Source organism: Pongo pygmaeus, chromosome 20, assembly GCF_028885625.2.
Source record: "Pongo pygmaeus isolate AG05252 chromosome 20, NHGRI_mPonPyg2-v2.0_pri, whole genome shotgun sequence".
Classification (NCBI taxonomy): Eukaryota; Metazoa; Chordata; class Mammalia; order Primates; family Hominidae; genus Pongo; species Pongo pygmaeus.
Genome location: NC_072393.2, coordinates 46,421,409 through 46,449,392, shown reverse-complemented (window position 1 = coordinate 46,449,392; position 27,984 = coordinate 46,421,409). Strand labels below are relative to the sequence as shown.

The 27,984-nt window shown below is 53.0% G+C and overlaps 1 protein-coding gene and 1 non-coding gene across 9 annotated transcripts; both read left to right on the top strand.

The window, feature by feature from the left end:
* Positions 1 to 1,702: 1,702 nt before the first annotated feature.
* COQ8B (coenzyme Q8B) lies at positions 1,703 to 27,942 on the top strand. 8 transcript variants are annotated; one of them, XM_054461821.2, is made up of 16 exons: positions 2,445 to 2,473; positions 3,166 to 3,408; positions 4,702 to 4,806; positions 4,940 to 5,059; positions 5,202 to 5,268; positions 9,195 to 9,272; positions 14,039 to 14,161; positions 14,305 to 14,390; positions 15,625 to 15,765; positions 15,858 to 15,939; positions 16,788 to 16,881; positions 19,016 to 19,157; positions 19,283 to 19,390; positions 23,430 to 23,495; positions 26,434 to 26,520; positions 27,099 to 27,942. In XM_054461821.2, exons 2-16 carry the CDS (start codon positions 3,235 to 3,237, stop codon positions 27,435 to 27,437), a joined length of 1,812 nt encoding a protein of 603 aa, XP_054317796.1. In that variant the 5' UTR covers positions 2,445 to 2,473; positions 3,166 to 3,234; the 3' UTR covers positions 27,438 to 27,942. The 8 variants fall into 8 exon arrangements, with proteins under 8 accessions (XP_054317797.2, XP_054317796.1, XP_054317799.1 ...); XM_054461822.2 differs by lacking the exon at positions 3,166 to 3,408 and having other exon boundaries at positions 1,703 to 2,473; XM_054461824.2 differs by lacking the exons at positions 2,445 to 2,473; positions 3,166 to 3,408 and adding an exon at positions 3,551 to 3,610.
* LOC129021271 (U6 spliceosomal RNA) lies at positions 11,314 to 11,420 on the top strand. The gene has a single exon (XR_008496001.1). It is a non-coding gene; the product is annotated as a U6 spliceosomal RNA (small nuclear RNA).
* Positions 27,943 to 27,984: the final 42 nt, after the last annotated feature.

Here is a 27,984-nt window from a genome sequence, read left to right as displayed (position 1 = left end):
GCTGTTCTGAGATGCCAAGGAAGTGAAAGGGCAGGCAGAGAGAAAAAAGCAATGGGGCCCAGGAGGGTCAGCCCCTGCACACAGGCACAGGCACGTCAAGGCAGGTCTGTCTCTCACAGCTAGGGCCACATGTGTGAACACATCCCCAAGGAAGGCATGTGGGGTGAGGGGGGCTCAGAGCAGACTCCAGCCAGGGGCCCCAGAGCAAAGAGAAGCCTCAGCAGGCAAGCTGGCAAGCTGATGGACTCCGGACTCCGCTCCCAGTCCCACGTGAGGCTCTCCAGTTTCACACCAGCCCCTGCTCTGTCCCGCCCTCCCTGAACCTGCCCGGCCAGTCCTCCTGATTCACCAGGGGAGAGCCACACCCAAGCTGGGGGTGACGGTGGACGAAGTAAACAAGAGTGTGCAGGGGGCTCCTTGGGGACCTAGGGGTCACAGGGAAGACCAGGTGGGCTCCCGGCTAGGCCAAGGATCCTTTGGCGTTTGGGGTCACACAGCCCTTTTGCGAATCTGATGAAAGCTGGGGGAATCGCTTTGCTCCCTAGAAAAATGTGCATACAAATAGGCTAAGGGGTGGTGAAGGTTTGTGACCCTTTAAAACAGCCACAGGCCCCAGATTAAGAAATGTGGGGTAGAAAGTGCACCCTGCCTGTCTCCCTATTCCAGTGTTCTTCAGATTCCAGAGGATTAGACAGATGTCAAACCGTCGCTGCAACAATGTATGTGAACACGCACGGCAGGCTCCTTAGTCCTACAATTTCAGGGGTTCCTGGGCCCCATGAAGTCGGTCAGTGGCCCTCCATTGTAGACCCCCAGGAGTGGAGACAGTGCAGGAAAGGGAAAGGCGAGAATTAAGAAGGGGTGCCTGGAGTGAATTAGTAACCTGGCTGTCAGAGGGAGGAGGTCAGTGGATGGAAGAGGTTCCTGGAGATGAAATTGCTGGTGGGCAACTAAGAGTAAATGGGTAGAGAACTTCCTAAGCAAAGGCGGAGGAATAAGGAGTTTTGCGTGATGTGGCTCAAGGGCAGGATGGGTCCCACTCACCCCAGACCTGTCCTCGGGATCGCTGGCACCTCCGCCCCCAGCCACCACGTCATCCTCAGACTCGTCGAAAGAAGAGGCAGAGGAGAAGCCGCCGCTGCCCCCCTCAACCCGGGAGGGGGGTCCCACTGGCTGGGCCTCAGGCTCAGGGGTCTCAGGGGTGATGATGAGGCGGGGCACAGGGCACAGGGGGCTACACTTCAGGTGAGAGTACAGGTGAGTCACCAATTCCCCAGGTTCTGGTTCCTCTAATGGGCCATCCTCAGGCTCTCCCAAGAGGCAGTCTGTCCCAGGTGCTGTCTGGGAACCATCAGTGCTAGGTTGTGTCCAGGAGCCATCAGTGTCCTGTTGTATTTGGAAACCACCAGTGCCAGGCTGTTTCCTGGCTGTTTCAGTATCCTGTTTTTTCTGGGAGCCATCAGTATATGGCTCTGTCCAGGGACCTTCAATATCCTGTTGTGTCCTGGAGCCATCAGTATACAATTCTTTCCAGGAGCCATCAGCACTTGGCTCTTTTGAGGGACAGGCTCCTTCTGGGTGAGTCTGGAGGTTGGAACTGTTCTGGTGGGTCCAGAGGTTATCAGCCCAGGACTTGACCCTCTCTGGCTGAGTCTGTGACCCATGCGTTTCCAGCTCTGTCCAGGGCCCATCAACCCCTGGCTGTGTCCAGGGGCTGACCTCCTCGGGCTGAAACTGGAGGTCGGACCTGTGCGGATCAGTCCAAAGGCCATCTGTCCCGGTCTCCGTCCAAAGACAAGTCGTCTCCAGCTCTGACCAGCTCCTTTCTGGATGCGTCCGGAGGCTGGACCTGTCTGGCTCCGTCTTTTGCTTGGGCCTCTCGGTCTCTACTCCAAGGCCAGCTGCCGCGGGCTCAGTCTTTCCGTCTGTCCAGAATTCTGCCTGCGGACTCTCTGTCCCCGGCGCAGGCCCGAGGCCGGCCCTCTCAGGCTCGCTGTGGAGGCTGGACCCCTCTGTCCGGACCCAGGGCCCGCCCCCCTCCGGTCGCCCCGCCGGGGCCCCTGCGCCGGGCCCAGGTCGCTGCTGTCCCGGCTGCCGCCGCCGCCCTCCTCGCGGCGCCTCCAGTCCCATGCGGGCCGCCGCGGGCAGCGCCCCGGCCTCCGCCTCGCTCAGGCTCCCACGGCACGGGCAGCGCCTCATGCCCGCTCCTTCGGTTCGGGCTTCGGCCGACCCGGCCCCTCCTATCCCTTTAAATCCCGCGAGGGGTGTGGCTGGGGAGCCCCGACTCCCGGGTTCCGGCCCGCGGAGCTCCAGCCCGCCCCGCCGCGCAAGGGTTAACCGATACTCCCCTCCAAGGGGAAAGCCCCGAAGCCCCGCCCCACCGGACGTGACGGAACGGAACGAGACGGTGCCTCGTCCGACTCCGCCCCCCAAGGGGAGGGGGTTTGCCTCTGAGCGTCCGAAGCGCGGCCAGGTATGCATCTAGGGCACGGGTCCTGGTGGCGCGCCAGTGGGCCCCCTCCCTCCATCCCTGTGACTAATCCACCCTCCCTACACGCTTGAATGACAAGTTCAACCTTCCCTAAAACCCCCGGTGACGAGTCCAGCCGCGCGCCCATTCTTCACGCAGGGGCGGGACGGACTTTCAAAGTCTTGGAGTTCCCACGGGTGTGGGTTCGAGACCTTCCTCTGCCAGTTCCCAGCTCCGCTATCCTGAGCAAATGACTTACGCTCCATTGAATTTTCCGTAAGAAATCTCTCTCATGTATGGAGCACTTGTTCTGTATCAGACCCTGACACGATTTCACTTCATTCTCCAAGGCTGAACAATAGGGATGCCAGGGCCCCATTTTACACATGAGAACAGAGGCTCAGAGATCTGCCGGCCTCTACCCTTTGTTTGCAGCTACGGGGCTATCTGACATGATCTCATGTATATTAAGCATGTGGCCCCGGGCCTGGCACTATCAGTTGTAGCCCAGTAGGATTATTTATTGTCCTAGGTGATTTTGATACATTTTGCCCCCAAGGCTGAGCTGCTACCCAGCTCCTGAGTCAGCCCTTCACGTCTGAAGGGGGACAGGAGGTGGTCTGTCTTGAAATTGAGTAGCTGGGGGAGACATTGGGCACAGGTCCAAGGCTCTAAAATGAGTCACCTTTTCACAGACCAATGAGAAATCGAAGGCAGGAGCCCACCTAGTACATCATACAGGTTGGGAAGAAGTCCAGAGAGGGATGAGGGCTTTTCTGAGGTCACACAGTACGGGAATAGAGACAAAGGGGTCTGATTCCCGACAAGAGGGCTTGGGGCATCGGGGTTCTGTGGGGGAAGCATCGGCATCCCTCCCTCTCCCAGTGGTGGGAAAGATGCCCCAACCAGCTGCTTCTATTCCAGACTGTGAAAAGTGGGTGAGTCAGCCTGTTGTGGGGAGAGCAGGCTTTCCAACGCGCGCGCGCACACACACACACACACACAGAGAAAGATAGGATGGGAGGTGGTTTTCTGGGATGCCAAGGTTCCTGACTCAGCACTGGGAATCTTGGCTGAGTGTGTTCTGGGAAATGTCAGGCCTACAGGAAGCAGAGGGCTCCCAGTCGCACCATCCCGCAGGTGGGCGGGGAGCAGAGAGAGCAGGGTGTGTGAGGGAACAGAGACTCAGTGTGCAAGTTGGGGGGAGGGTATGTACACGAGAGAGTTGAAGGCGTGAGCGGGAAACAGTTGGCAAGCAAGGCAAGGGGTTTATATGCGCAAGGAAGGAGGCTGGGTGCCAGAATGTGGGTGTTTGTGCAAAGTGGAGGGGCTCCATGTGCAAGGGAAATGTTTGCTAGGAAGAATGTGTATTCAAAGAAGATGTGTTGAGCCTGCCAGGGGTAAAAATAAGAAGGGGGGTTGGCAAGATATTCATGCAGAATAGAGGCGTCAGGTTTGTAAGGGAGACTTTGCAAGAAAGTGTAGGGAACAGAAAGGTCTGTCGCGTACAAGGCACTTTGAGGTGAGTGGAAGGGCTGACAGGGCACGCTTGCGCTCCCGCGATGCCTCAGCAATCCCCCTAGATGGGCCCCCGGACGCCCACCTTAATTCCGGGCTCCATCGCTCGGGCCTCGCTCCTGGCCCCTTCCCCCGCGCACAGATAGAGAAATTCCGTGCCAGTCAGCAAGTTGCTGCCGCGCCATTGGTTGGCTGGCCGAAGGGGGCGGGCATACAGAGGCTCCCGGAAGCACAGGAGGCCCCCAGCAGGTTGCGGACTCGGAGGCTGAGAGCAGTGGGTGCTTAGCAACGGGGGGAGGTGCCCAGTAACAGGGTGGGGGTGCCCAGTAACAGGGTGGGGATCGGGCGGGGGGACACGGGAGGAATTGCGGGTGCCTGCAGGGCCAACAGAGGGGAAGGCGGTGCATAGCAACCAGGGGGGTTTCAGAGAAGTGGAGAGGTAGCCCCTGAGGAACTGTGGGTGTCTAGTAACGGGGGCGGACCCTAGCAACGGCGAGGGTTGGGAGAGGGGGAAAGTGGGTTTTGGGAGGCGTGCAGGAAGAGCTAAGGGTTCCTAGCAACCAGGGGAGAACCAGGAGAAAGTGTGGAAATCTATTAATAGTGGAGGAAGTATTTAGTGGGTGGGAATCAGAGAGGGTGGACACAGGAACATAGGGGCCTGGCCAAGAAGCCAGGCAACTCCCACCTGAATAATCCCTCCTCTTCTCCTCCAGGCAATGTGGCTGAAAGTGGGGGGCCTACTTCGGGGGACCGGTGGACAGCTGGGCCAGACTGTTGGTCGGCCTTGTGGGGCCCTGGGGCCTGGGCCCCACCGCTGGGTAAGAGGCTAGGGAGCAGGTCCCCAAGGCGAAGAGGCTGAGGGAGACTTCAGAAAGTAAAAGGACAGGAGGGGTCCAGAAGGACCAGGTGATCCCATGTCCTCCCCTCCTTATCAAAGTATATCTCTTGCAGGGGCCATGTGGAGATTCTTGGGCCCAAAAGTTTTACCAGGATGGGCCTGGGAGAGGCCTGGATGAGGAGGACATTCGCAGGGCACGGGAGGCCCGTCCCAGGAAGACACCCCGGCCCCAGGTATCATTACCCCCACCCACCCAGCAACACCCCACGAAGACTGCTGGCCCCCTGAGCTTGGGGAAGGGTGTGGTGGCAGGGTGGCTGCACTCTGGCCACGATGCCCACTTTCCCACCCTCAGACCTTGTCCCCATTTCCCAGCTGAGTGACCGCTCTCGAGAACGCAAGGTGCCTGCCTCCCGCATCAGCCGCTTGGCCAAGTTTGGGGGTACGTGTGACTTTGGGGGATCTTGGTGTGACCTCAATTAAAAAGGGCAACATTTACAGATTGAAGCAAGGGAGAGGATGAATCAGAGACAGGAAAGAGAGAGAGACAGAGAAAGAGAGACAAAAGGCAAGGGCCTGCAAAGCCAAGAGAAATTGAGAGGAACGTAAATGATAATTTTTTTTTTTTTTTTTTTTGAGACAGAGTCTCACTTTGTCACCCAGGCTGGAGCGCAGTGGCGCCCTCACTGCAGCCTCAAACTCCTGGGCTCAAGCAATTCTCTCGCTTTAGCCTCCTGAGTAGCTGGGACCACAGTTGTGCACCATCCGCCCGGGTAATTTTTTTTTTTTTTTCCTTTGAGACAGTCTCGCTCTTGCCCAGGCTGGAGTGCAGTGGCGCCATCTTGGCTCACTGCAACCTCTGCCTCCTACATTCAAGCAATTCTCTTGCCACAGCTTCCTGAGTAGCTGGGATTACAAGTGCCTGCCACCATGCCTGGCTATTTTTTTTTTTTTTTTTTTTTTGAGACGGAGTCTCCATCTGTCACCCAGGCTAGAGTGCAGTGGCGCCATCTTGGCTCGCTGCAACCTCCACCTCCCGGGTTCAAGCTGATTCTCCTGCCTCAGCCTCCCAAGTAGCTGGGATTACAGGCATGCATCCACCACACCTGGCTAATTTTTGTATTTTTAGTAGAGACGGGGTTTCACCATATTCGTCAGGCAGTGGTAGAGCTTTGGCACCAGGCTGCCCAGGGATCAAGGGATGACTCTGCTATGTCCTCGCTTTGTGATCCACCTGCCTCGGCCTTCCCAAGTGCTGGGATTACAGGCATGTGCCACCACACCTGGCCGCCTGGCTAATTATTGTACTTTTAGTAGAGACGGGATTTCACCATGTTGGCCAGGCTGGTCTTGAACTCCTGACCTCAAGTGATTCACCTACCTCGGCCTCCCAAAGTGTTGGGATTTACAGATGTGAGCCACGGTGCCCGGGAAGCCACTGTGCCTGGCCTGGGTAATTTTAAAAAAATGTTTTTTGTAGAGATAGGGTCTCCCTATGTTGCCCAAGTTGGTCTCAAACTCCTGGTCTCAAGCGATCCTCCTGCCTCGGCCTCCCGAAGTGTTGGGGTTCTATGCATGAGCCACTACTCCTGGCCATAATAACATTTACTGAGAACCTGTAATGTGCAGTGTCCCATATACACACATGCTGCACTGAATCAATGAGTGTTCTATTCTGTAGATGAGGACATTGAGGCTAACAAAGGGGAGGTAACTTGACTTTGGGTTACACAGCCGGATGTCGTGCAAGTCACATGAAATAATTTAGTGGGTTGCAACCAGCATTTAAAAAGAGGAATAGGACAGAAAATATGTGTGCACTTGTAGAGCAAGGGAAAGTCTTGTTTCATGAAACATATACCTTGGTCTGCACTGATTATAACGTAAATGTCTTCTTACTGCTGATCATGGTTCAAGTTTTGTTTTTTTTTTGAGATGGAGTCTTGCTCTGTCACCCAGGCTGGAGTGCAGTGGCATGATCTCAGCTCACTGCAACCTCCACCTCCCAGGTTCAAGCAATTCTCCTGCCTCAGCGTCCCGAGTAGTGGGGGTTACAGGTGCACGCCACCACGTCCAACTTTTTTTTTTTTTTTTTTTTAGGGAGACAGGGTTTCACCATGTTGGCCAGGATGGTCTCAATCTCCTGACCTCGTGATCCGCCCGCCTTGGCCTCCTAAAGTGCCAGGATTACAGACGTGAGCCACTGTGCCTGGCCACTAATTTTTGTATTTTTAGTAGAGACGGGGTTTCACCATGTTGGTCAAGCTGATCTCGAACTCCTGACCTCATGATCCACCTGCCTCAGCCTCCCAAAGTGCTGGGATTATAGGCGTGAGCTACCATGCCCGGCCTGGTTCAAGTTTTAAAAATATAGATTCACTCGCTTGTACCCAGGAGGTGGAGACTGCAGTGAACCGAGATCGCACCATTGTACTCCAGCCTGGGCAACAAGAGTGAAACTCTGTCTCAAAAAAAAATGTATATATATATACGTAGATAGATTCACAGTCTGCAGAGGCAGTCGAAGGCAGTGGTTAGAGCTTTGGCACCAGGCTGCCCAGGGATCAAGGGATGACTCTGCTGTGTCCTCGCTTTGTGATGTGACTCTGGGCAAATTACTTCACTTCTCTGAACCTCAATTTCCTTTTCTGTAAAATGGAAGTTTTCTGTAAAATATATTTTATGAAGGTGGAGACCTCATGTAAGGACAAAAATTAGTAAGTGCACAGAAGGCACTGGGAACAGCCTCTGACATGTAGAAAGGACACAGAAAATGCCAAGTATGGTAATTGACAGAGATGGTGACAACAAAAGAAGGAGAGAGACCCGAGACGTCTTTAGGGACAAGAGGAGAGGTAGCAGAGGAAATCAGAGATGGAGAGATAACATCAAAGGGAGGAAAAGAGAGCAAGAGATCTAGATAGATAGGACAAATGGGGAGAAGGGAAGAGATGCAGAAATAACTGGCTTAGAAAAGGAGAGGTCAAGCCTGGTAGCCCACACCTGTAATCGCAGCACTTTGGGAGGCCGAGGCAGGAGGATCACATGAGTTCTGGAGTTCCAGACCAGCCTGGGCAACATAGTGAGACCCTGTCTCAATAAAAAATTAAGTGAGCGTGGTGGTATGCATGTGTGGTCTCAGCTACTTGGGAGACTGAGGCAAGAGGATCACTTGAGCCCAGGAATTTGAGGCTGCAGTGAGTTATGATGGTGCCATTGCACTCCAGCCTGGGTGACAGAGTGAGACCCTGTCTCTAAAAAGAAAAAGAGAGATAAGCATAAAGAAGAGGAGGTGTGGACAGAGAAAGAAGAGTCACCAGAAGACAGAGGGACCTGGGACAATTGTTTCGGGGCCTTCTTTTTTTTTTTTTTCGAGACGGAGTTTCGCTCTTGTTTCCCAGGCTGGAGTGCAATGGCGTGATCTCGGCTCACCGCAACCTCCGTCTCCCAGGTTCAAGCGATTCTCCTGCCTCAGCCTCCTGAGTAGCTGGGATTACAGGCATGCACCACCATGCCCGGCTGATTTTGTATTTTTAGTAGAGACAGGGTTTCTCCTAGTTGGCCAGGCTGGTCTCGAACTCCTGACCTCAGGTGATCTGCCCACCTCGGCCTCCCAAAGTGCTGGGATTACAGGCGTGCGCCACCGCGCCCGGCCGAGGGGCCTTCTTAACCTTCACTGCACATTAGAATTATCTGAGGTGCTTTTTAACAAAGCACAAATTCCCATGTCTCAAGCCAATTTAATCAGAATTTTGGGAGCATAGTCTGGGCATTATATTTACCGGAGCTCCTCTGGTAACTGGAATGTGCAGCCAGGGCTGAGAACTGCTGGGAGGGAGACAGAGACGTGGAGAAAGGGTTAAAGAAAGAGGAAGCTGCACCTTAAAGGGAGCCCTGCGCAGGAAGAGAGTGAGAGACTGATTTGGAGACAGAGATACAAAGAATTGGGAGACAAGACCAGGTGTGGTGTCTCATGCCTGTAATCCCAGCACTTTGGGAGGCCGAGGCGGGAGGATCACCTGAGGTCAGGAGTTCAAGACCAGCCTGGCCAACACGGTGGAACTCCGTCTCTACTAAAAATACAAAAAAAATTTAGCCAGGCATGGTGGGCGCGTGCCTGTAATCCCAGCTACTCGGGAGGCCGAGGCAGGAGAATCGCTTGAACCCGGGAGGTGGAGGTTGCAGTGAACCAAGATTGTGCCACCACACTCCAGCCTGGGCAACAGAGCGAGACTCCGTCTCAAACAAAAGAAAAAATAAAAAGAGTTGGGAGACAAGCATTCTTGGAGAAAAACTGAGAAAGGAGAGTGGTTTAGGCTGGGGGCACCCCAGGCAAACAGGCACTCATGTTCTTCTCTTGCACTCCAGGACTGGCTGTGGGCTTGGGGCTAGGAGCGCTGGCCGAGATGGCTAAGAAGTCCATGCCAGGAGGTCGTCTGCAGTCAGGTGAGTGAGCCACACTGCCTGGGTTCAGATCCTGGCTTTGCTGTGTGACCTGGGGCAAGTGACTTCACCCCTCTGAGCTCCAGTTTCTTCATCCGGAAGATGGAGGTGGTGATAATTTACCCACCTCTTAGAGTCATTGTGAAGTGCTTTGAACAGGCCTAAACCACTATCAGGGTCATGATTAAGAGAAGCATATTAGATTTTTTTTTTTTTTTTTTTTTTTTGAGATGGAGTCTCACTCTGTCGCTCAGGCTGGAGTGCAGTGGCGCAGTCTCGGCTCACTGCAACCTCCACCTCCCAGGTTCAAGCAATTCTCCTGCCTCAGTCTCCCAAGTAGCTGGGATTATAGGCGCATGCTACCACGCTTGGTTAATTTTTGTATTTTCAGTAGAGACGGTTTCACCATGTTGGCCAGGCTGGTCTTCAACTCCTGACCTCGTGATCCACCAGCCCTGGCCTCCCAAAGTGCTGGGATTATAGCATGAGCCACTGTGCCCAGCCACATATTAGATTATCTGAGAAAACATTTCAGCCATTGGGAGTTCCTAACTTGGAGCAGGAGCGGAAAGCTGAAAATAAAAGTGCCAGCGAGGGTCTGTGTACATCAGAGATGGAATTAGATATGTAGCATTTGCCATTATAAAAAATAAAATAAAAAGTTGAGGGTAGGTGGAGGTTCCCTCAACAAGTCAATGTCTTGAAACAAGTGGGGGTGCATATTCCAGATTAAAAACAGATGAAAGAGACATTATTTGACAAATGGAGCGTTTGAACCATGATTGCATATCAGTTTGGAAAAAACAGCCATGAAAGACTTTTTGGAGACAAATGGAAAATCTGAATATGGACTGGATGGCAGATGTTAAGGAATTGGTGTTAATTTTCTTACATGTGATTATGGTACTGTGATCGTGTAGGGGAATATTCTTATTCTTAGCAAAGCTTAAGTGCAACTACATGCAAGTGGGTCAACAAAAAATAATAATAGTAAGTGTGTGGGTACACGCACAGATAAAGCAGATGAAGCAGAATGGCACCATGTTGAATTGAGGTGGAGGGTGTGCGGGTGTGCAGGTGTTCACGATATTATGCATGCGACTTTTCTGTTTGGAGTTTTTTCTTTCTTTTTTTTTGGAGACAGAGTCTTGCTGTGTCACCCAGGCTGGAATGCAGTGGTGCAATCACGGCTCACTGCAGCCTTGACTTCTCCAGGCTCAGGTGATCCTCCCACCTCAGCCTCCTGAGTAGCTGGGATTATAGACACGTGCCACCACGCCTGGCTAATTTTTTGTATTTTTTGTAGAGAGAGGGTTTTGCCGTGTTGCCCAGGCCGGTCTGGAACTCCTAGCCTCAAGTGATCCTCCCTGCTTGGCCTCCCAAAGTTCCGGGATTACAGGCATGAGTCACCACACCCAGCCTGGATATTTTTTTCAAAATAAAAAGTTGAGGGTAGGTGGAGGATTAGGGTTTGGGTAGGACCAGCCTGAGTCTACACCCCACTCTGCCACTTCCATGCTGTGTGACCCAGGGCTAGGTGCTGCACCTCTTTGAGTCTCTTGCTTTCTCACCTTGAAAATTAAAGGATTGATAATTCTTACTTCCTGGTGTGATTGTGGGCATTCAGCCAGAGAATCCACAGAGACACTTAGGATTCTGCCTGGAACAGGGCTAGATGCTGCACCTCTCTGAGTCTCTTGCTTTCTCACCTTGAAAATTAAAGGATTGATAATTCTTACTTCCTGGTGTGATTGTGGGCATTCAGCCAGAGAATCCACAAAGACACTTAGGATTCTGCCTGGAACAGCTCAATAATGAGCTCAATAAAATTTTGTTTTATTTTAAATTTTATTTTAAGAGATAGAGTCTTGCTGTCACCCAGGCTGGAGTGCAATGGTGCAATCATGGCTCACTGCAGCTTTGAACTTCTGGGCTCAAGAGATCCTCTTACCCTGGCCTCCTAAAGTGCTGGGATTACGGCTGTGAGCCACCACAACTGGCCTTCAAAATTAATAAAGGCTTAAGAATTGCTTTGTTGTGCTGTACTTGCTTCGGCATCACATATAAATAAAAATTGGAATGAGACAGAGAAGATTAGCACAGCCTCTGTGCAAAGATGACACACAAATTCATAAAGTATTCATATTAAAAAAAGAAAAAGAAATGCTTTGCCAAAGCTGAAATGTAATTTGCATATAAACCGAGGTACACATACCTGTAAGTGTATGGCTTAGTGCATTTTCACAAAGTACATTTGTCTGTACCCAGAGTAAGAAACCCTAGAACAGCTGCTCTCAAACTTCTTGGTCTCAGGATCCCTGCACACCCTTAAAACTGATGAATGGATGAATAAAATATGATAGGCATACGACGGGATATTATCCAGCCATAAAAAGGAATGAAGGGCTGACACATGCTGCAATGTAGATGAATCTTGAAACACTAAGTGAGGCCGGTTGTGGTGGCTCATGCCTGTAATCCCAGCACTTTGGCAGGCCGAGGCAGGTGGATCACCTGAGGTGAGGAGTTCAAGACCAGCCTGGCCAATATGGCGAAATCCTGATTCTACTAAAAATACAAAAAATTAGCTGGATGTGGTGGCAGGTGCCTGGAACCCCAGCTACTTGGCGGGGCTAAGGCAGGAGAATTGCTTGAACCTGGGAGGCGGAGGTTGCAATGAACCAAGATCATGCCATTGTACTCCAGCCTTGGAGACAGAGCGAGACACTGTTTCAAAAAAAAAAAAAAAAAAAAAAAAAAACTCTAAGTGAAAGCAACCACACACAGAAAAACCACATATTGAATGATTCCATTAATATGAAATGTACAAAATAGGAAAATCTGTAGGGACATAAAGTAGATTAGTGGTTGTCAAGGCCTGGGGAGATTGGGGAAAATGAGGAGTGACTGCTAATGGGTATGGGGTTTCTTTTTTTTTTTTTTCTTTTTTTGAGACAAGGTCTCACTCTATCACCCAGGCTGGAGTGCAGTGGCGGGATCACGGCTCACTGTAATCTCTACCTCCTGGGTCCAAGTGATCCTTCTGCCTCAGCCTCCTGAGCAGCTGGGACTATAGGCGTGCACCACCATGCCCGGCTAATTTTTGTATTTTTCGTAGAAACAGGGTTTCACCACATTGCCCAGGCTGGTCTCAAACTCATGAACTCAAGTGATCTTCCCGCCCCGACGTCCCAAAGTGCTGGGATTACAGGCATGAGCCACCACGCCCGGCCAGTTTTCTTTTTTGAGTGGTATAACTGTCCTAAAATTGATTCTGGTAATGCTTGCACAACTCTGTGAATATACTAATAATATAATTTAAATGGTGAATTATAACAGTATGTGAATTATTTCTCAATAAAACTGTTAAAATTAGAATGAGCCCCCAAAGAGCTTATTTATGTGGATTATAGTTATCAATGTCTACCATATTAGAAATTAAAACTGAGAAATTTTTAGGCCAGGTGCGGTGGCTTACGCCTGTAATCCCAACACTTTGGGAAGCTGGGGCGGGAGGATCCCTTGAGATCAGGAATTTGACACCAGTCTGAGTGACATAGCGAGGCCCCATTTTTACAGAAAGTAAAAATATTAGCCAAGCATGGTGGTGCACACCTGTAGTCCCAGCTACTCAGGAGGTTAAGGCAGGAGGATCACTTGAGCCCAGGAGGTTGCAGTGAGCCGTGATTGCATCGCTGCACTCCAGCCTGGGTGATAGAGTGAGACACTGTCTCAGAAACACAACAAAAATACAGAGATATTTTTAAAACACAAGAGTACACACGTACACATTCCATCAGCTGTCAGCCTGATGATGTCTTCACATGTCCTGGAGCCTCTGGAGAACTCCAGTGAATGTTCTTAGAGGCATGAGAGCAGAAAAGGGAAAATAACATCTTAATGTTATGATGAAAATAGTTTGATCTCTCAGACCCCTCTGAATGGTCTCAGGGACCCTCAGGGATCCCCGGCCCACATTTCGAGAATCGTTGCCCTTCTCATGTCCCCACCTAGTCACTCCCCTCACCAAGGGTGACCTCTGTCTTGGCTCCTGGACCCTGGATTTGTTTGGCCTTGTTTTGCACTTTATATCAGCATAACTGGGTGATGATTTCATGCACCCGGCTGCTTTCACTCAGCGTTACATTTTTGAGACCCACCTGGGCTGTTGTGTGTAGTGGTAGCTCATCTATTCAATACTGTAGTAGTTACTTTTTAACTCTCCTGCAATTTGTTTTAACTTGTGTTTATTTCTCTTTCTTTCTTTTTTTTTTTTTTTTTTTTTCGAGACAGGGTATTGCTTGGTTGCCCAGGCTGGAGTGCAATGGTGCGATCACAGCTCATTGCAGCCTCAACCTCCTGGGCTCAAGCAATCCTCTTGCCTCAGCCTCCCGAGTAGCTGGGACTACAGGCACATGCCACCATACACCCAGCTAATTAGAGGCAGGGTCTTTCTTTGTTATCCAGGCTGGTCTGGAACTCCTTGACTCAAGCCATCCTCCTGCGTTGGCCTCCCAAAGTGTTGGGATTACAGGCGCGAGCCAACAAGCCTGGCCTCCGTATTTCGTTTTAGCCGTTCCTGTTGGTGTGCAGATGATATATATTTTTTTAATAGAGAAAGGATGTCACTATTGCCCAGACTGGTCTCAAACTCCTGCGTTCATCCCACCTGGGTCTCCCAAAGCGCTGGGATTACAGGCGTGGGCCGCCGGGCCTGGCCGCAGTGATGATATTTGTGGTTGTAATTCTAATGGTTGTTCTCTCCCCAGAGGGTGGTTCTGGGCCGGACTCCAGCCCCTTCCTGTCAGAGGCCAATGCCGAGCGGATTGTGCAGACCTTATGTACAGTTCGAGGGGCCGCCCTCAAGGTTGGCCAGATGCTCAGCATCCAGGGTACAGCATGACCCTCGACTCCTGACCCCTGACCTCCCTTCCACCCCAGCCCTACCCACCAACAGGCCCCAACTTCAGATACTCACACGGGGTCCCTCCTCACCTCTTCGCTTACTCCCCCCCTCGTTCCACTGTCTCCCAAGACAACAGCTTCATCAGCCCTCAGCTGCAGCGCATCTTTGAGCGGGTCCGCCAGAGCGCCGACTTCATGCCCCGCTGGCAGATGCTGGTGAGTGCCCAGTGGGGGAGGGCGGTGAGGGAGGCAGGCTCCATCTCCTCTGACCTGCCTGACCCTCCTGGCTTCACTGCCCCACTCCCTGCCTCTGAGCCTCACTTTCCCCATCTGTAAAATGGGGATCACCAGAGTACACACCTCCTAGCATTGCTGTGGTGATTAAAAGAGAGAACAGCAGCCTGACCTCTCTGTGCTTCAGTTCCCTTCCCTGGGAAATGGCGATAGTGACAGCCACACCCACATCATAGGGTCACATAAATCAGTTTACACTGAGCACTGAGAACGGCCCCTGATTCACCTGAGTAACATGCAGGTGTTAGCTGTGATTATTACTGTTTTTTTAATTAAAGGAGAGCGTGTCTGTAATAGGTTGGCACGGCGCCTGGCACCGAGTAAGTGCCCAGGACATGAGCTGTTCTAATAACTGGGTAAGGCATGGAATCCAGGATTCCGCCACCCACCTGCCCTCCCATCCCTGTTCTGCCTATTCGCCATGTGGCCCCAGGCAGGTACTGCCTCTCTCTGGGCCACTCTGAATAGGACCTGGCCCACAGGAAGCCCATTGTGAATTTTAGCTCTTCTTGATCACATTAACTGTGAGTTAATAATACCATATAAGAGCATAATAAAGGATGGTTGGCCACATGTAATGGCTCATGCCTGTAATCCCAGCACTTTGGGAGGCTGAGGCAGGAGGATCGTTTGAGCTCAGGACTTCCAGACCACCCTGGGCAACATAGTGAGACCTGGTCTCTACTAAATATAATAACAGTAACAATTAACTGGGCACAGTGGCATGTATCTGTAGTCCCAGCTATTCAGGAGGCAGGAGGATGGCTTGAGCTTGGGAGGTTGATGCTGCAGTGAGCCGTGAGGGTGCCACTACACTCCAGCCTGGGCTACAGAACGAGACCCTGTCTCAAAAAAAAAAAAAAGGATTGTTATGAGTCTTAACTATAAATAATAGCAATCCCCACAACAGCCCAGGGAGTCCAGGTTCAGGGGACACAGGCTAGGCTGAGCCTCACAGTCTGCCAGTGCCTGGCTAGTCACTTGCGCAAGGGAGTTCTCTCTCAGCCTCAGTTTCCTCATCTGCAAAGGGGGCGGCAGCCAAGAGCTTAGCCCAGGGCCCTGCATGTGGTGAGTGCTGGGGTTATCAACACATAAAGCACTCAGCCTGGGGAATGAACTCTGCTGCGATGATGACGGCTGTGACTACTCCCCGCAGAGAGTTCTTGAAGAGGAGCTCGGCAGGGACTGGCAGGCCAAGGTGGCCTCCTTGGAGGAGGTGCCCTTTGCCGCTGCCTCAATTGGGCAGGTGCACCAGGGCCTGCTGAGGGACGGGACGGAGGTGGCCGTGAAGATCCAGGTGAGAGGGGAGGCCGGGCAGGGTAGGGGCGGGCACCCTGCTAGCCCAGAGAAGTGACTCCCACCTTCTCTCCCTCCCTTCTCCCTTTACAGTACCCCGGCGTAGCCCAGAGCATTCAGAGCGATGTTCAGAACCTGCTGGCGGTACTCAAGATGAGCGCGACCCTGCCCGCGGGTGAGGCACCCACCCACTCCTCTGCTGACCTCCCAAAGGGGCTATGCCCAGAGAGAGAAAGCAGGAGGGGGAGCCCAGAGGAGAGCACGGGCAAGGTGTGCTGGCGTTGTGAGCGGGAGTGTCAGAGACAGAAAGGACACCAAGGCGGGGAGAGCCCAGGGAGCATGAGCAGGTGTGGGAAAAGCCTTATGGATTTTAACAGAGCCTTAGAGAGACGGGAGCCCAGGGCCAAGATCCAGCAGCAGACTCTCAGAGGGTGTGCATGCAGGGAGCGGGATTGTAGGTGCGGCAGAGCAGAAAAGGACAGTCCTGGGGATGGCACGTGAGGAGGCGCCTAGAGAAAGGAGGGCGGGTTGTGTTTGTGTAAGAGACGGAGAGGGAGAGGGAAAGCCAGGCCCAGAAGTGAGATTCAGAGGCAGTGAGCAACGTGAGAGTCAGTATGAAAAGGAGACAGAATAGGGGTGAGCGTGACTCTGAAAGAGCTGCCAGGGACTGGGGTGCAGGCACGCGCAAGAGACAGAGCCCAGGAAAGGCTTTGGAAGACCCTGGGGAACCCTGCAGTGCTGTGAAGGATGAGGGAAATGTGTAGACAGATGATACGATGCAGGTCAGAGGCCTGGAGCAGGAGCTGCAAGGGGCAGCAGGGGAGACAGGAGAGGGACAGATGCAGGTCAGAGGCACGGAGCAGGAGCTGCGTGGGAGACAGGAGAGGGACAGATGTGGGTTACAGGCCTGGAGTAGGAGCTGCGAGGGACAGCGCGGGAGACAGGAGAGGGAGGGTTGGCAGGAGAAGGCATCCACCGGTGGGCGCCCGGGGCCCTTCCCTGGCTGACACACCTCCCCCGCAGGCCTGTTTGCCGAGCAGAGCCTGCAGGCCTTGCAGCAGGAGCTGGCTTGGGAGTGTGACTACCGTCGTGAGGCGGCTTGTGCCCAGAATTTCAGGTGAGCTGAGTGCCCTGAGCTTCCCTCCTTCCCTCCCTCCCAGGCTGGGTGGGAAGTAGCTGCCCCCTCAGCTTCTGGCAGCTGGAGCTGTGGGGTAGGGCAAACTCTCTCTTTCTTTCAATCATTGTTCATCCATCCGTCCACTCATCCATCACTTTGCTTACCCCCTTTGTCCTCTGTGAGCTTGGGCAGGTCACTTTCCAAGCAGCAGTCTTCTCCTGTGTCAGATGGGCCGCATATCCACTGTAGTCCGACACAGGCACTTAATTATGCAATGACACACTCTTACCTCCGCTGGACTGATGGAGAGCAAGGAGCCCACAGCACTGGGAGGTGGAGAGAGTGGGCTCCACAGCATCCCTTCTGCACCACGGGTTGTGGGAGAAGGTGGTAGAAGCATTTTGAGAACAGGTTGGCATCATCACATAAGCCCTCATATTCACCAACTCTGCAAGCCAACGATTGCCCTCCCTGCTGAACACTCTAGGGACCCTTTTGCCAGTATCCACCATCAGACTGTTCTAGAATGCTTGTCTGCAACAGCCCCAAACTGGAAACAACCCATATCCATCAAGTTTATCCAGCTGGGTGGACAAATAAGCAATGGTATATTCATCTGTGGAATATTACATAGCAGCGAAAATGCATGAACTATGGCTACGTGGAACAATGTGGTTATATCTTGGAAGCATCCTGATGTGTAGCAATTAATGGCACCTCAGTGGGGTCCTCCAGTGTGGCTCACACATTTATTGACAGCCTAAAACGTGCCAGGCTCTGTAGACAGAAAGTGAAAGATCAGTAGAAGGCAATGGTTAGAGGCACACACCCTAGACTCAGATGCAGGATGAAATCCTGGGTCAGCCCTTAACAGGTTGTGTGGCCTGCATCCATACAATCTGTACAGTGGCCTCCAGAGAGCATCCCCTCACTGTGGAGTGAGGATGAAAGGGGAGTGTGCCGATTAAATGCCCTACATGGCTCCGGTTCATGAGGAGCAGTTCAAACATCAGAGATTTTTATCAACAAGGACAAAAATACAAACCCCAAAGGAGGAACTCGAGGCAGAGAGTGCAAAGTAGGGTGATGGGCCAGAGACCCCCCCTCCCCCACAGGATTCCCGGGTACCCTTAGGATAAAACCCCACACCACCCTCCTGTTCCCCCTCACTCTCCTCCAGCCATCCCACGGGTCCTCAACCAGAGACCTTGCTTATATTCTCTGCCTCCCAAATCTTACATAGACATACTTCTTTTATTTTTTTGAGATAGGGTCTCGCTCTGTTTTCCAGGCTGGAATACAGTGGTGAGATCCACTCCAGCCTGGACCTCCCAGGCTCAAGTGATTTTCCCACCTCAGCCTCCCGAGTAGCTGGGACCATAGGCGCAGGCCACCACGCCCAGCTAATTTTTGTAGTTTTTCGTAAAGATGTGGTTTCACCATGTTGCCCAGGCTGGTCTTGAACTCCTGGGCTCAAGCGTTTCTCCCACCTCGGTGTCTCAAACTGCTGGGATTACAGGTGTAAGCCACTGCACCCGGCCAACACACTTACCTCAATCTATAATCCGTCTGTTTGTGAGAGTGTGGTCTCAGGGTTGGGGGCCAGGTCCAGGGACTGGTTCATTCACTGCTCTGTCTCCAGCATCATTTAGCACAGGGACAGACACAGAGGATTCTTTCCCGTTATTTACCTGTGTTCAGAGTAGTGATTGCAAGGACTGACCCATGGGTATCACTATAGACTTCACAGAGTTTGATACCAGTGACTACTTTTGGGATGAATGAATTAATAAATTAATGAAAAAAGTAATGCAAAGGCTGAAATACAACTGAACTCATCCTTCTGGGGCAACCAGAAGTCAGAAGGGTTTTGGGTAGGGAAGTGGTGACTGGGTTTCCAGCAGCACCCAGTTTAGAGGCAGGTGCAGAGTAGGCACCTTGGAGATACTTGTTAAATCTCAGTCCAGCCAGGTGTTGGTCATCACCCAGGGCAGACAGCAGCAAGAGATGGGCAGGAGGGAGGGCATGGCGCAGACTGTTCATGGAGGACTTCTGAGAGCACAAGGAGGAGGCCTCAAGCTGGGTCACAAGCCTGAAGCACGAAGTCCCCTTCCTCCCTTCCCTCCTGCCCCAGGCAGCTGCTGGCAAATGACCCCTTCTTCCGGGTCCCAGCCGTGGTTAAGGAGCTGTGCACGACACGGGTGCTGGGCATGGAGCTGGCCGGAGGGGTCCCCCTGGACCAGTGCCAGGGCCTGAGCCAGGACCTGCGGAACCAGGTATGCCATCTGGTGGCACAGTGGGAAGGGCATGGCCCCAGGGTGGGTGGTCCCTCTCCAGGCCAGCGGTGGCACCACAAGGGAGATCACACTGAGATGCCTGCTACTTCTTCTCCCCACCCCAGATTTGCTTCCAGCTCCTGACCCTGTGTCTGCGGGAGCTGTTTGAGTTCCGATTCATGCAGACTGACCCCAACTGGGCCAACTTCCTGTATGACGCCTCCAGCCACCAGGTTGGTTCCTAGTGATGTGTGTCTGGGTACATTTGCTGTTGTAACAAATATTCCTTGATATTTCGGTAGCTCAACACAATAGCAGTTGATTACCCCCACAATAGGCAGGGGTGTCCCTTTTCCAAGTGGTGATTCAGGGACCTGGCTCCTTCCCTTTTGTGGTTTTGCCATCCCTGGGGCCTTGCAACACTCTGCTTCCCAAGGAAAGGGTAAGAGAGGTTGAGGGTAGCCCCCTGCCTAACTGCTTTGGCCAGAAGTAGAAAAAGTAATGCCCAGGCTAAATACACTAAGCTCATCCTGGGGCAATGGACATACCACTTCCGTTGCCATTCCATCAGTGAGAGCTAGTCACACAGCCTGCCTAGGTGCAAGGCATGCTGGAAAATGGAGTCCCTGGCTAGGCAGTGGTTCCTGGTGGCAATGTGACAGCACAGAGGGGAAGTACAGCTTTTGGAAGGCAGTTAGCCATCACTACCACACTCGTCATCCATACAGAACACACCATCACCTGCCCCTGCCTCTTGACAGCAATAAAAAGACATCCCTGACCCTTGCCTTCTTAGAGTGCCCAGTCCAGTGGGGGGGACCTGGCACCACACAGCGATGACCTAGAGTGGTTCGTACCAACCACAATGAGGAGCACAGGGCAGATGGGTCAGGACCGGGATGGGGGAGGCACAGGTAGAGGGGTGGGGGCTGGAGTTGGGGGAGGCACAGGAAGTCATGGGATCCCAGGGAAAGTGCCTGACTCACTGTGGGGTGAGCAGGGATTAAGGGAGGCTTCTTAAAGCAAGTGCCATTAAAGCTGGGACCACTGAGAGGCTGAGGTGGGAGGAATGCTTGAGCCCAGGAGGTCGAGGCTGCAGTGAACCAAAATCGTGCCAGTGCACTCCAACCTGGGTGACACGGCGAGACTCTGTCTCACACACACACACACACTCACACACACACAAAAAAGCCGAGACCAGAGGCTGAGCGTGGTGGCTCATGCCTGTAATTCCAGCACTTTGGGATGCTGAGGCAGGAGGATCCCTTGAGGCCAGGAATTTAAAACCAGCCTGGGCTCTATTTTAAAAAAAAAAAGGCTGAGATGGGACAGGAGAAAAGGAGACAACCACCCAGAGAGCAGAGTGTTCCCAGCAGAGGGCAGGGGGCGTACAAAGACCTGTAGTGAAGGTTTGGACCTGCAGACTTGAGTGCTGGTGGATACATCATTACCTTTATCAGGGGTTGCCAACTGGTTTTCCAAAGTGGTCTATCCCCATTTTGTCCCCAGAGGGGTCTTTCTAAAGCACAAATCTCATCAAGATATCCCTCCTACAGCTTCACAGCCCCCTCAGAATCAAGTCTGAACCCTTTGCTGAGCATCCTGTGGCCCCACGGAGTCTCCAGCCCCAGTCCCTTGCCCCTTCTTTCTCCACAATGTGCGTACACCCTGTGTCCCCTCCTAGGCTCATACCCCAGGGATATGTTTACCCAACTCCAAGTGATAGGAGTCCTGACATCAATTTATTGGCTTCCAACAGCACTTTTTTTTTTTTTTTTTTTTTTTTTTGAGACAGAGTTTTGCTCTTGTTGCCCAGGCTGGAGTGCAATGGCACAATCTCAGCTCACTGAAGCCTCTGCCTCTGGGGTTCGAGAAATTCTCCCACGTCAACCTCCCGAGTAGCTGGGATTACAGGTGCCCGCCACCACGCCTGGCTAATTTTTTGTATTTTTAGTATAGATGAGGTTTCACCATTTTGGCCAGGCTAGTCTTGAACTCCTGACCTCATGATCCACCAGCACTTTTTTTTTTTTATGGAATAGATGATGTCAGTATGTCACAGATGGGAGGGATCTGTATTATTTTGGGATACTTTTTTTTTTTTTGAGATGAAGTCTCGCTCTTGTCACCCAGGCTAGAGTGCAATGGTGTGATCTCGGCTCACTGCAACCTCCGCCTCCCAGGTTCAAGCAATTCTCCTGCCTCAGCCTCCCAAGTAGCTGGGATTACAGGTGCCTGCCAGCACGCCCAGCTAATTTTTGTATTTTTAGTAGAGATGGGGTTTCACCACGCTGGCCAGGCTGGTCTCGAACTCCTGACCTCAGGTGATCCGCCTGCCTTGGCCTCCCGAAGTACTGGGATTACAGGCATGAGCCATTGCGCCCGGCCTTGGGACACTTTTGCTTGACGTTTATGTATGCATTTGCATGAATGCCCAGTATAAACTCCCTCCCTCCCTCTCTTTCTCTCTCTCTCTCTCTCTCTCTCTCTATATATATATAATTTTATTTATTTACTTATTTTGAGATAGAGTTTTGCTCTTGTTGCGAATGGAGGCTGGAGTGCAGTGGCACAATCTCGACTCACTGCAACCTCCACCTCCTGGGTTCAAGCGATTCTCCTGCCTCAGCCTCCCAACTAGCTGGGACTACAGGCGTGTGCCACCATACCCAGCTAATTTTGTATTTTTAGTAGAGGTGGGGTTTCACCATGTTGGCCAGGCTGATCTTGAACTCCTGACCTCAGGTGATCCGCCTGCCTCAGCCTCCCAAAATGCTGGGATTACAGGAGTGAGCCATCACGCCCAGCCACCAGTAGAAACAATTTCTTACTGTGGGTTGTGGTCAGTTCAAACTCTGCTGCCCTAGAAACATTCTTACAGGTGTTCATTGAGCACAAAAATTAGAAACAGGCCAGGTGAGATGACTCACTAATGTAATCTCCGCACTTTGGGAGGCTGAGGCAGGAGGATCACTGGAGCCCAGTAGTTCGAAACCAGTCTGGGCAACATAGTGAAACCCTATCTCTCCAAAAATTTCAAGCTTAGCCAGGTGTGGTGGGGTGCACCTGTGGTCCCAGCTACCCAGGAGGCTGAGGCGGGAGGATCACTTGAGCGTGGGAGTTTGAGGCTATAGTGAGCCATGGTCGTGCCACTGCACTCCAGCCTGGGCAACAGATCAAGACCCTGTCTCAAAAAAAAAAAAAGTCAGAAACAGAGTTTATAACTAATAAACATATTTAAAAAGAAGGAAAAAAAATCAGAAACAACCACAGTATTCCTCAGCCAGATAAATGCACTGTGATAGATTCACACAACGAAGTCCTTACACAGCAGTGTGAAATGAGTGACTGAGCTGGAGCGACACATGGCAACAGGGATAAATCGCAAAACCATGCTGGGCAAAAAGCACAAGTTGCAGGAGAACGATGGTAAATACAACTTCTGTGAAGTTTGAAAATATGCACACCATTACTCTAGATTGTTTACAGCTGTACACATACATAGAAAATATAGAAATGCATAAATGAGAATTTCAGGAAATAATTTAATAATGATCGTAGGAAAGAGGTGACCCTGGGGACCTGGGGGAGGTGTGATCAGGGCGGGATACACAGGAGGCTCCACGTAGATGGGGAGTTTTTTTTTTTTTTTTTTTGAGATAGAGTCTCACTCTGTTGCCCAGGCTGGAGTACAATGGCACAATCTCAGCTCACCGCAACCTCCACCTCCCAGGTTCAAGCCATTCTCCTTCCTCAGCCTCCCGAGTAGCTGGGATTACAGGCACGCACCACCGCACCTGGCTAATTTTTGTATTTTTAGTAGAGACGGGATTTCACCATGATGGCCAAGCTGGTCTCAAACTCCTGACCTCATGATCCACCCACCTTGGCCTCCCAAAGTGCTAGGGTTATAGGTGTGAGCCGCCACGCGCGGCCAGATGGGGAGTATTTTATATTTTAGGCTGGGTGGCGGGATTTGCGAGTGTTCGTTTTACTTTTCTGTATCTTTTATTATTCTCTGGATTTTTTTTTCTGGGTCCAAAATTTGTTATTGCATAAACAGTTAGAACTAAAAAAAAAAAGCCTTCAGCTACCTTCTGGGGGTGGGTTGGAAATGTGGAGATGAGGCCGGGAGCCCAGCAAGGCAGCCAGGCAGGGACTCTGGCAGGAGCGGGCAGGGTCGTGGGGAGGGAGACAGATTCCGGCTGCCCCAATAGACAGTGGGGGTGTGAATGGGATCCCAGCATTCCTTTCACCATTCCTTGCTTCCAGGTGACCCTGCTGGACTTTGGTGCAAGCCGGGAGTTTGGGACAGAGTTCACAGACCATTACATCGAGGTGAGTCTCCCCCAGACCCTAGGGCCTCTGAAAGGCTGAGGCTCAAGCCATATACTGAGGCAGAGGAGTAAGAAGGAGAAATGCAGTTTCTGGAATTAAGAAATAATAAATAATAGTAATACTCGTAGCAACTAGCACACACCAAGCACTTAATATGTCAGGCTCTATCTTTAGTGCTTACGTATAGTAACCGATTTAAACCACACAGCAACACAATGCGAAAAGGACTGGTTTTAGGCTCGTTTTAGGCCAGATGAAGTAACTGGGTACCTGGAGAGGTTAAGTCACCTGCCCAAGATCACAGCAAACTTGGGATTCAAATTCAGGTAGTCCAGGTCCAGAGCCCAGGCTTCCAACCACTGCCCAGCTCCCTCCTAAGAGAAAGGCCCACAGTGACCATCTTGTCACCTCTCCAGACCCCATGCTGTCCAGGGCCCTGGTGTCCAGGCCAGGTGTGTGTCCCTGGGGGCAACTCTGTCTACAGGAGGTGCTTCCTCACGTACTTGGCTCGTCTGTCCCCCCCACTGGGGTCAGTTTGTCTTAGAGGCTGTAGAGAACACCATTTCATTCATTGTTGAGATTGGACATTTGCCCTGGGTCCTCTAATCATGTAGCCATCAATCTAAACGTTTTCTTTTCCTTTTTTTTCTTTCCTTTTTTATTTTAATTGAGACAGAGTCTTGCTCTGTCGCCCAGGCTGGAGTGCAGTGGTGGGATCTTGGCTCACCGCAACCTCCACCTCCTGGGTTCAAGCGATTCTCCTGCCTCAGCTTCTCGAGTAGCTGGGATTACAGGCATGTGCCACCACACCCAGCTAATTTTTGTATTTTTAGTAGAAATGGGGTTTCACCATGTTGCCCAGGCTGGTCTCGAACTCCTGACCTCAGGTGATCCTCCTGCCTTGGCCTCCCAAAGTGCTGGGAATACAGGCATGAGCCCTCCTGCCCAGCCAATCTAAACGTTTTCTGACCCCTCCTCTGTGCCCAGCTCTATTCTAGGCAAAGCTGGAGACACAGCAGTGACCTGGGCCCAGCCTACGCCCCTCCTCACAGAACTCATAGTCAGTGAGGCAACAGTGAGGACCCAGCATGGACAGGGCTGGGATTGGGGAAGCACAGGGGACTGTGAGCCCAGTCTGAGCCTGAGCCAGCCTGGGGAGCCAAGGAGGGCTTCTCGGAGGAGAGAGTGTCAGCGTTGAGACGTGAGGGATGAGAGGGGCCAACTGGGAAAAGGCTCAGAGGGTATTTCAGATAGACAACATGTGCCCAGGCCAGGCGGTGGTAAGGGACATTCCCATTAGAGCAGCATTTCTCAGACTTGGATGTGCATGTGAAGCCTGGCGATCCTGTGCAGGTGCAGATTCTGGTCTGGAGGTGGGCGGAAGATGCTGTATTCTGACATGCACCCATGTGAGGCCAGGGCTACCCGTATGGGGACCACACTTGTAGTAGTAAGGCCCTAGAGGACCCAAAGGAAGCTCCCATTCTGACTGGGAGGGCAGGTCGGTGGGCAGCACAGTGACGAGGCTGCAGCAAATCACTGTGGATTTTAGAGGCTGTGCTCTGCAGCTCGTACTGTATCCAGGTGCCCTGCGGAGCTGTGGAAAAGATTTGAGCAGGGAAGGGATGCAGTCAGAATTTGAAAACTCCCTCTGAATAAGAAGTGGTCTCTAAGCCTGGGGGTGGGAGCCCAGGGCAGCTGTGGAGAGGGGCAGAGGGGTGGCTGGGAGATGCCCAGCTGGCAGTCCATGGGAGCAGACAGGCTAGAAGTTGAGGACAGAGGTGTCTAGGGATCTGGCCTGGGGACTGGTGGGGCCACCTCTGAGACAGGAACAGGAAGAGGAGGTGATAACCCCTTACACACAGGCCCCTTGGGGCCCTCTCTGCCGGCCACTGAGGCACAAAGCTGAGGCCCTTCTGCTCCCCACTGACACCCTCCCCTCCCACCCAGGCCTGCAGCCTTTGCCACTTTATAAAAGCCCTGGCTTCTGAGGACCATAGGCCTGACAGATGGCCAGACAGGCTCGGGCAGGGGGAGCAGAGAGGGAATGGAATTAATCCCGAATCCCCCTCCTCACAAAAAAGGGCAACTACCCAGTAGTGAGTGGTGTGGCCCATGTTCCACTCCCTACTCTGGGTCTGCTTCCCCGTGTGTGAAATAGGGACCCCCGTGCCCACCTCTTAATAGTATTTATGGTGCTTCCTTCCTGAGACACAGCGCCAGGCACGCCACAGGCATCACCTTCTTTATCCTCCCAACAGCCCCATGAGGAAGGCACTTTTGGCATCCCCACTTCACAGATGAGAAAGTGGAGGCCCAACAGGCCGGCAGGTGGCAGAGCTGGGACAGAACCCTAGCCAGCTGGCCCCAGCTGGGCATCTCTTCATGCCCACAACTCCTGCCCTGTGTGTGTGAGCTCATGGCTGGAGAGCTGCTCTGCTCCACACGCTCATTTGCTAAAGCAAGGTTCACCCAGGGCCTCCTGAGCACCAGACCCTGTGCCCCGTGCGACAAAACCCAGCTGGGCTCCTTGCTCTCATGGGGCTCAAAGTCCAGTGCGGGAGACAGAGAGGTGGCCCCTGGCAACTTTGGATGCAGTTCTGGGTCACGCTTGCACCCGTCCAATTGAGTGTTTGGACTCACCAGCAGCCCTGACACTTGTTCCTTGCACTGTTTCACTGTGGCAGTTCCCGGGCAGGCCCCACATTGCCGTCTAGGTAGGCAGGATCCCTAACCACCTCCACTCCCAGGCTCTGGAACAGTCTTTAAGGGAGTCACAGACAGGCAAAGTTGGGAGCAGGAAGCTTCCGGGTGAGGGAGGGCCCAGGCAGATGAGAATGGATGTGGGTACATGGGAGGCCCAGGCTTCCAGCTCCTCTTCTCCAGAGCCCCCTTGAGCCCCGGCCTTTGTCCCTCTAACTCCCACCTGTCTCCCCAGGTGGTGAAGGCTGCAGCTGATGGAGACAGAGACCTTGTCCTGCAGAAGTCCAGGGACCTCAAATTCCTCACAGGCTTCGAAACCAAGGTGGGGAGACACTGGGGGAGAAAGGGGCTGGTGTCTGTTGGTGAGGTGCAGTGGGGGGCTGCTTATCTCCACTGAGGAACTCGAGTAGGTGATGGGGCATGTCTATACCCGGGGACTGGGGGACTCCAGGAGGGGCTTGTCTCCACTAGGGAGAATGGAGGCTGTGTGTCTATACCTGGGGAGTGGGGGACTCTAGGAGGGATGCTTATCCATGCTGGGGGCTTTGGGGAGGAGTGGGGGGGAGGCAGCTGCCTGACTCCTCAGGAACCCTGGGAACATGGGCACCGTGGATCTGTTCAGGAGGGGCGGGGGCCGCTTCTCTGTTGTAGAGAGAGTAGAGGGCTACTTGTCTGTTGGAGGCTCTTCCGGGAAGTGAGGGGTGCTTACTCGGGGAATAGGCAGCTGCTTGTCTAGTCTAGGCTCTGGAAGGAGTGGAAGCTGCTCACTCTTGGGGGAGTCGGGGCTTGTGTTGATGGTGGAGACTGGAGGGAGTGGAGGCTACACGTTGCTTCTGGGTTATGCAGAGGGCTCTATGTCCACACTGGCTGCCTTTGCTCTCCCCCCACCCCCACTCCCAGGCATTCTCCGACGCCCACGTGGAGGCAGTGATGATCCTGGGGGAGCCTTTCGCCACCCAGGGCCCTTATGACTTTGGGTCGGGGGAAACTGCCCGCCGCATACAGGACCTCATCCCGGTGCTGCTGCGGCACCGGCTGCGCCCCCCACCCGAGGAGACCTATGCCCTGCACCGCAAGCTGGCAGGGGCTTTCCTGGCCTGTGCCCGCCTCCGAGCCCACATCGCCTGCAGGGACCTCTTCCAGGACACCTACCACCGCTATTGGGCCAGTCGCCAGCCAGACGCAGCCACTGCCGGCAGCCTGCCCACCAAAGGGGACTCCTGGGCGGATCACTCATGACAGCCTCCATGGGGGATTCAGTCCCCAGAGCAGGCCATACCCTGCTGTAGTGCCTCTTATGGCTTCCCGGTCTGCCCTGGGTCAGAGGAGCCCCATTGGGCTTCCCAGTCTTTGCCTGGCTCTCCTTGGCCCAGGAGCTCAGGATCCCTGGGGCTGGGGAACTCCCAACTTCGTGCCCTAGATCCTGCACCTCCCCACTCGAAAGCGGGCATCCGGGAACTCTAAGCCAGGGAAGCGGTTAACTTATCTTTGCCAACATTTGAGGGAGCCTTGGGCCCCTGCATGCCGTTATGCAGATCGGACTCATCAGGGGGAGCCCTCACCTCTGCCTCAAGTCTCCCGTGGAAGGCGAGATGGTCCTGGAGGCAGTCCTCACCTCTGCCTCCCTCGCTCCTCCACCAGCTGCCTTCTCCCGGGTTCCAGCCTCTCAGTGTGTTGGAGAGGTAGGGGTGCGGGGTGGGGGGGAGCTGAATCTTCAGTCGGAATAAAAGCAGCCCTCCCCTTCCCCCAGCTCTTTTCTCTGCGCTAGGGTTGGGGGGAGAGGGGG

What these genes read in the sequence shown, in the direction of transcription:
- COQ8B (XM_054461822.2), top strand. Translation starts at nt 2,129, where the DNA reads ATGCGGGCCGCCGCGGGCAGCGCCCCGGCCTCCGCCTCGCTCAGGCTC. An exon ending in CCAGATGCTCAGCATCCAGG is followed by an intron (nt 14,162 to 14,304) that starts GTACAGCATGAC and finishes CTGTCTCCCAAG; the next exon opens with ACAACAGCTTCATCAGCCCT. An exon ending in ATGACGCCTCCAGCCACCAG is followed by an intron (nt 19,391 to 23,429) that starts GTTGGTTCCTAG and finishes CCTTGCTTCCAG; the next exon opens with GTGACCCTGCTGGACTTTGG.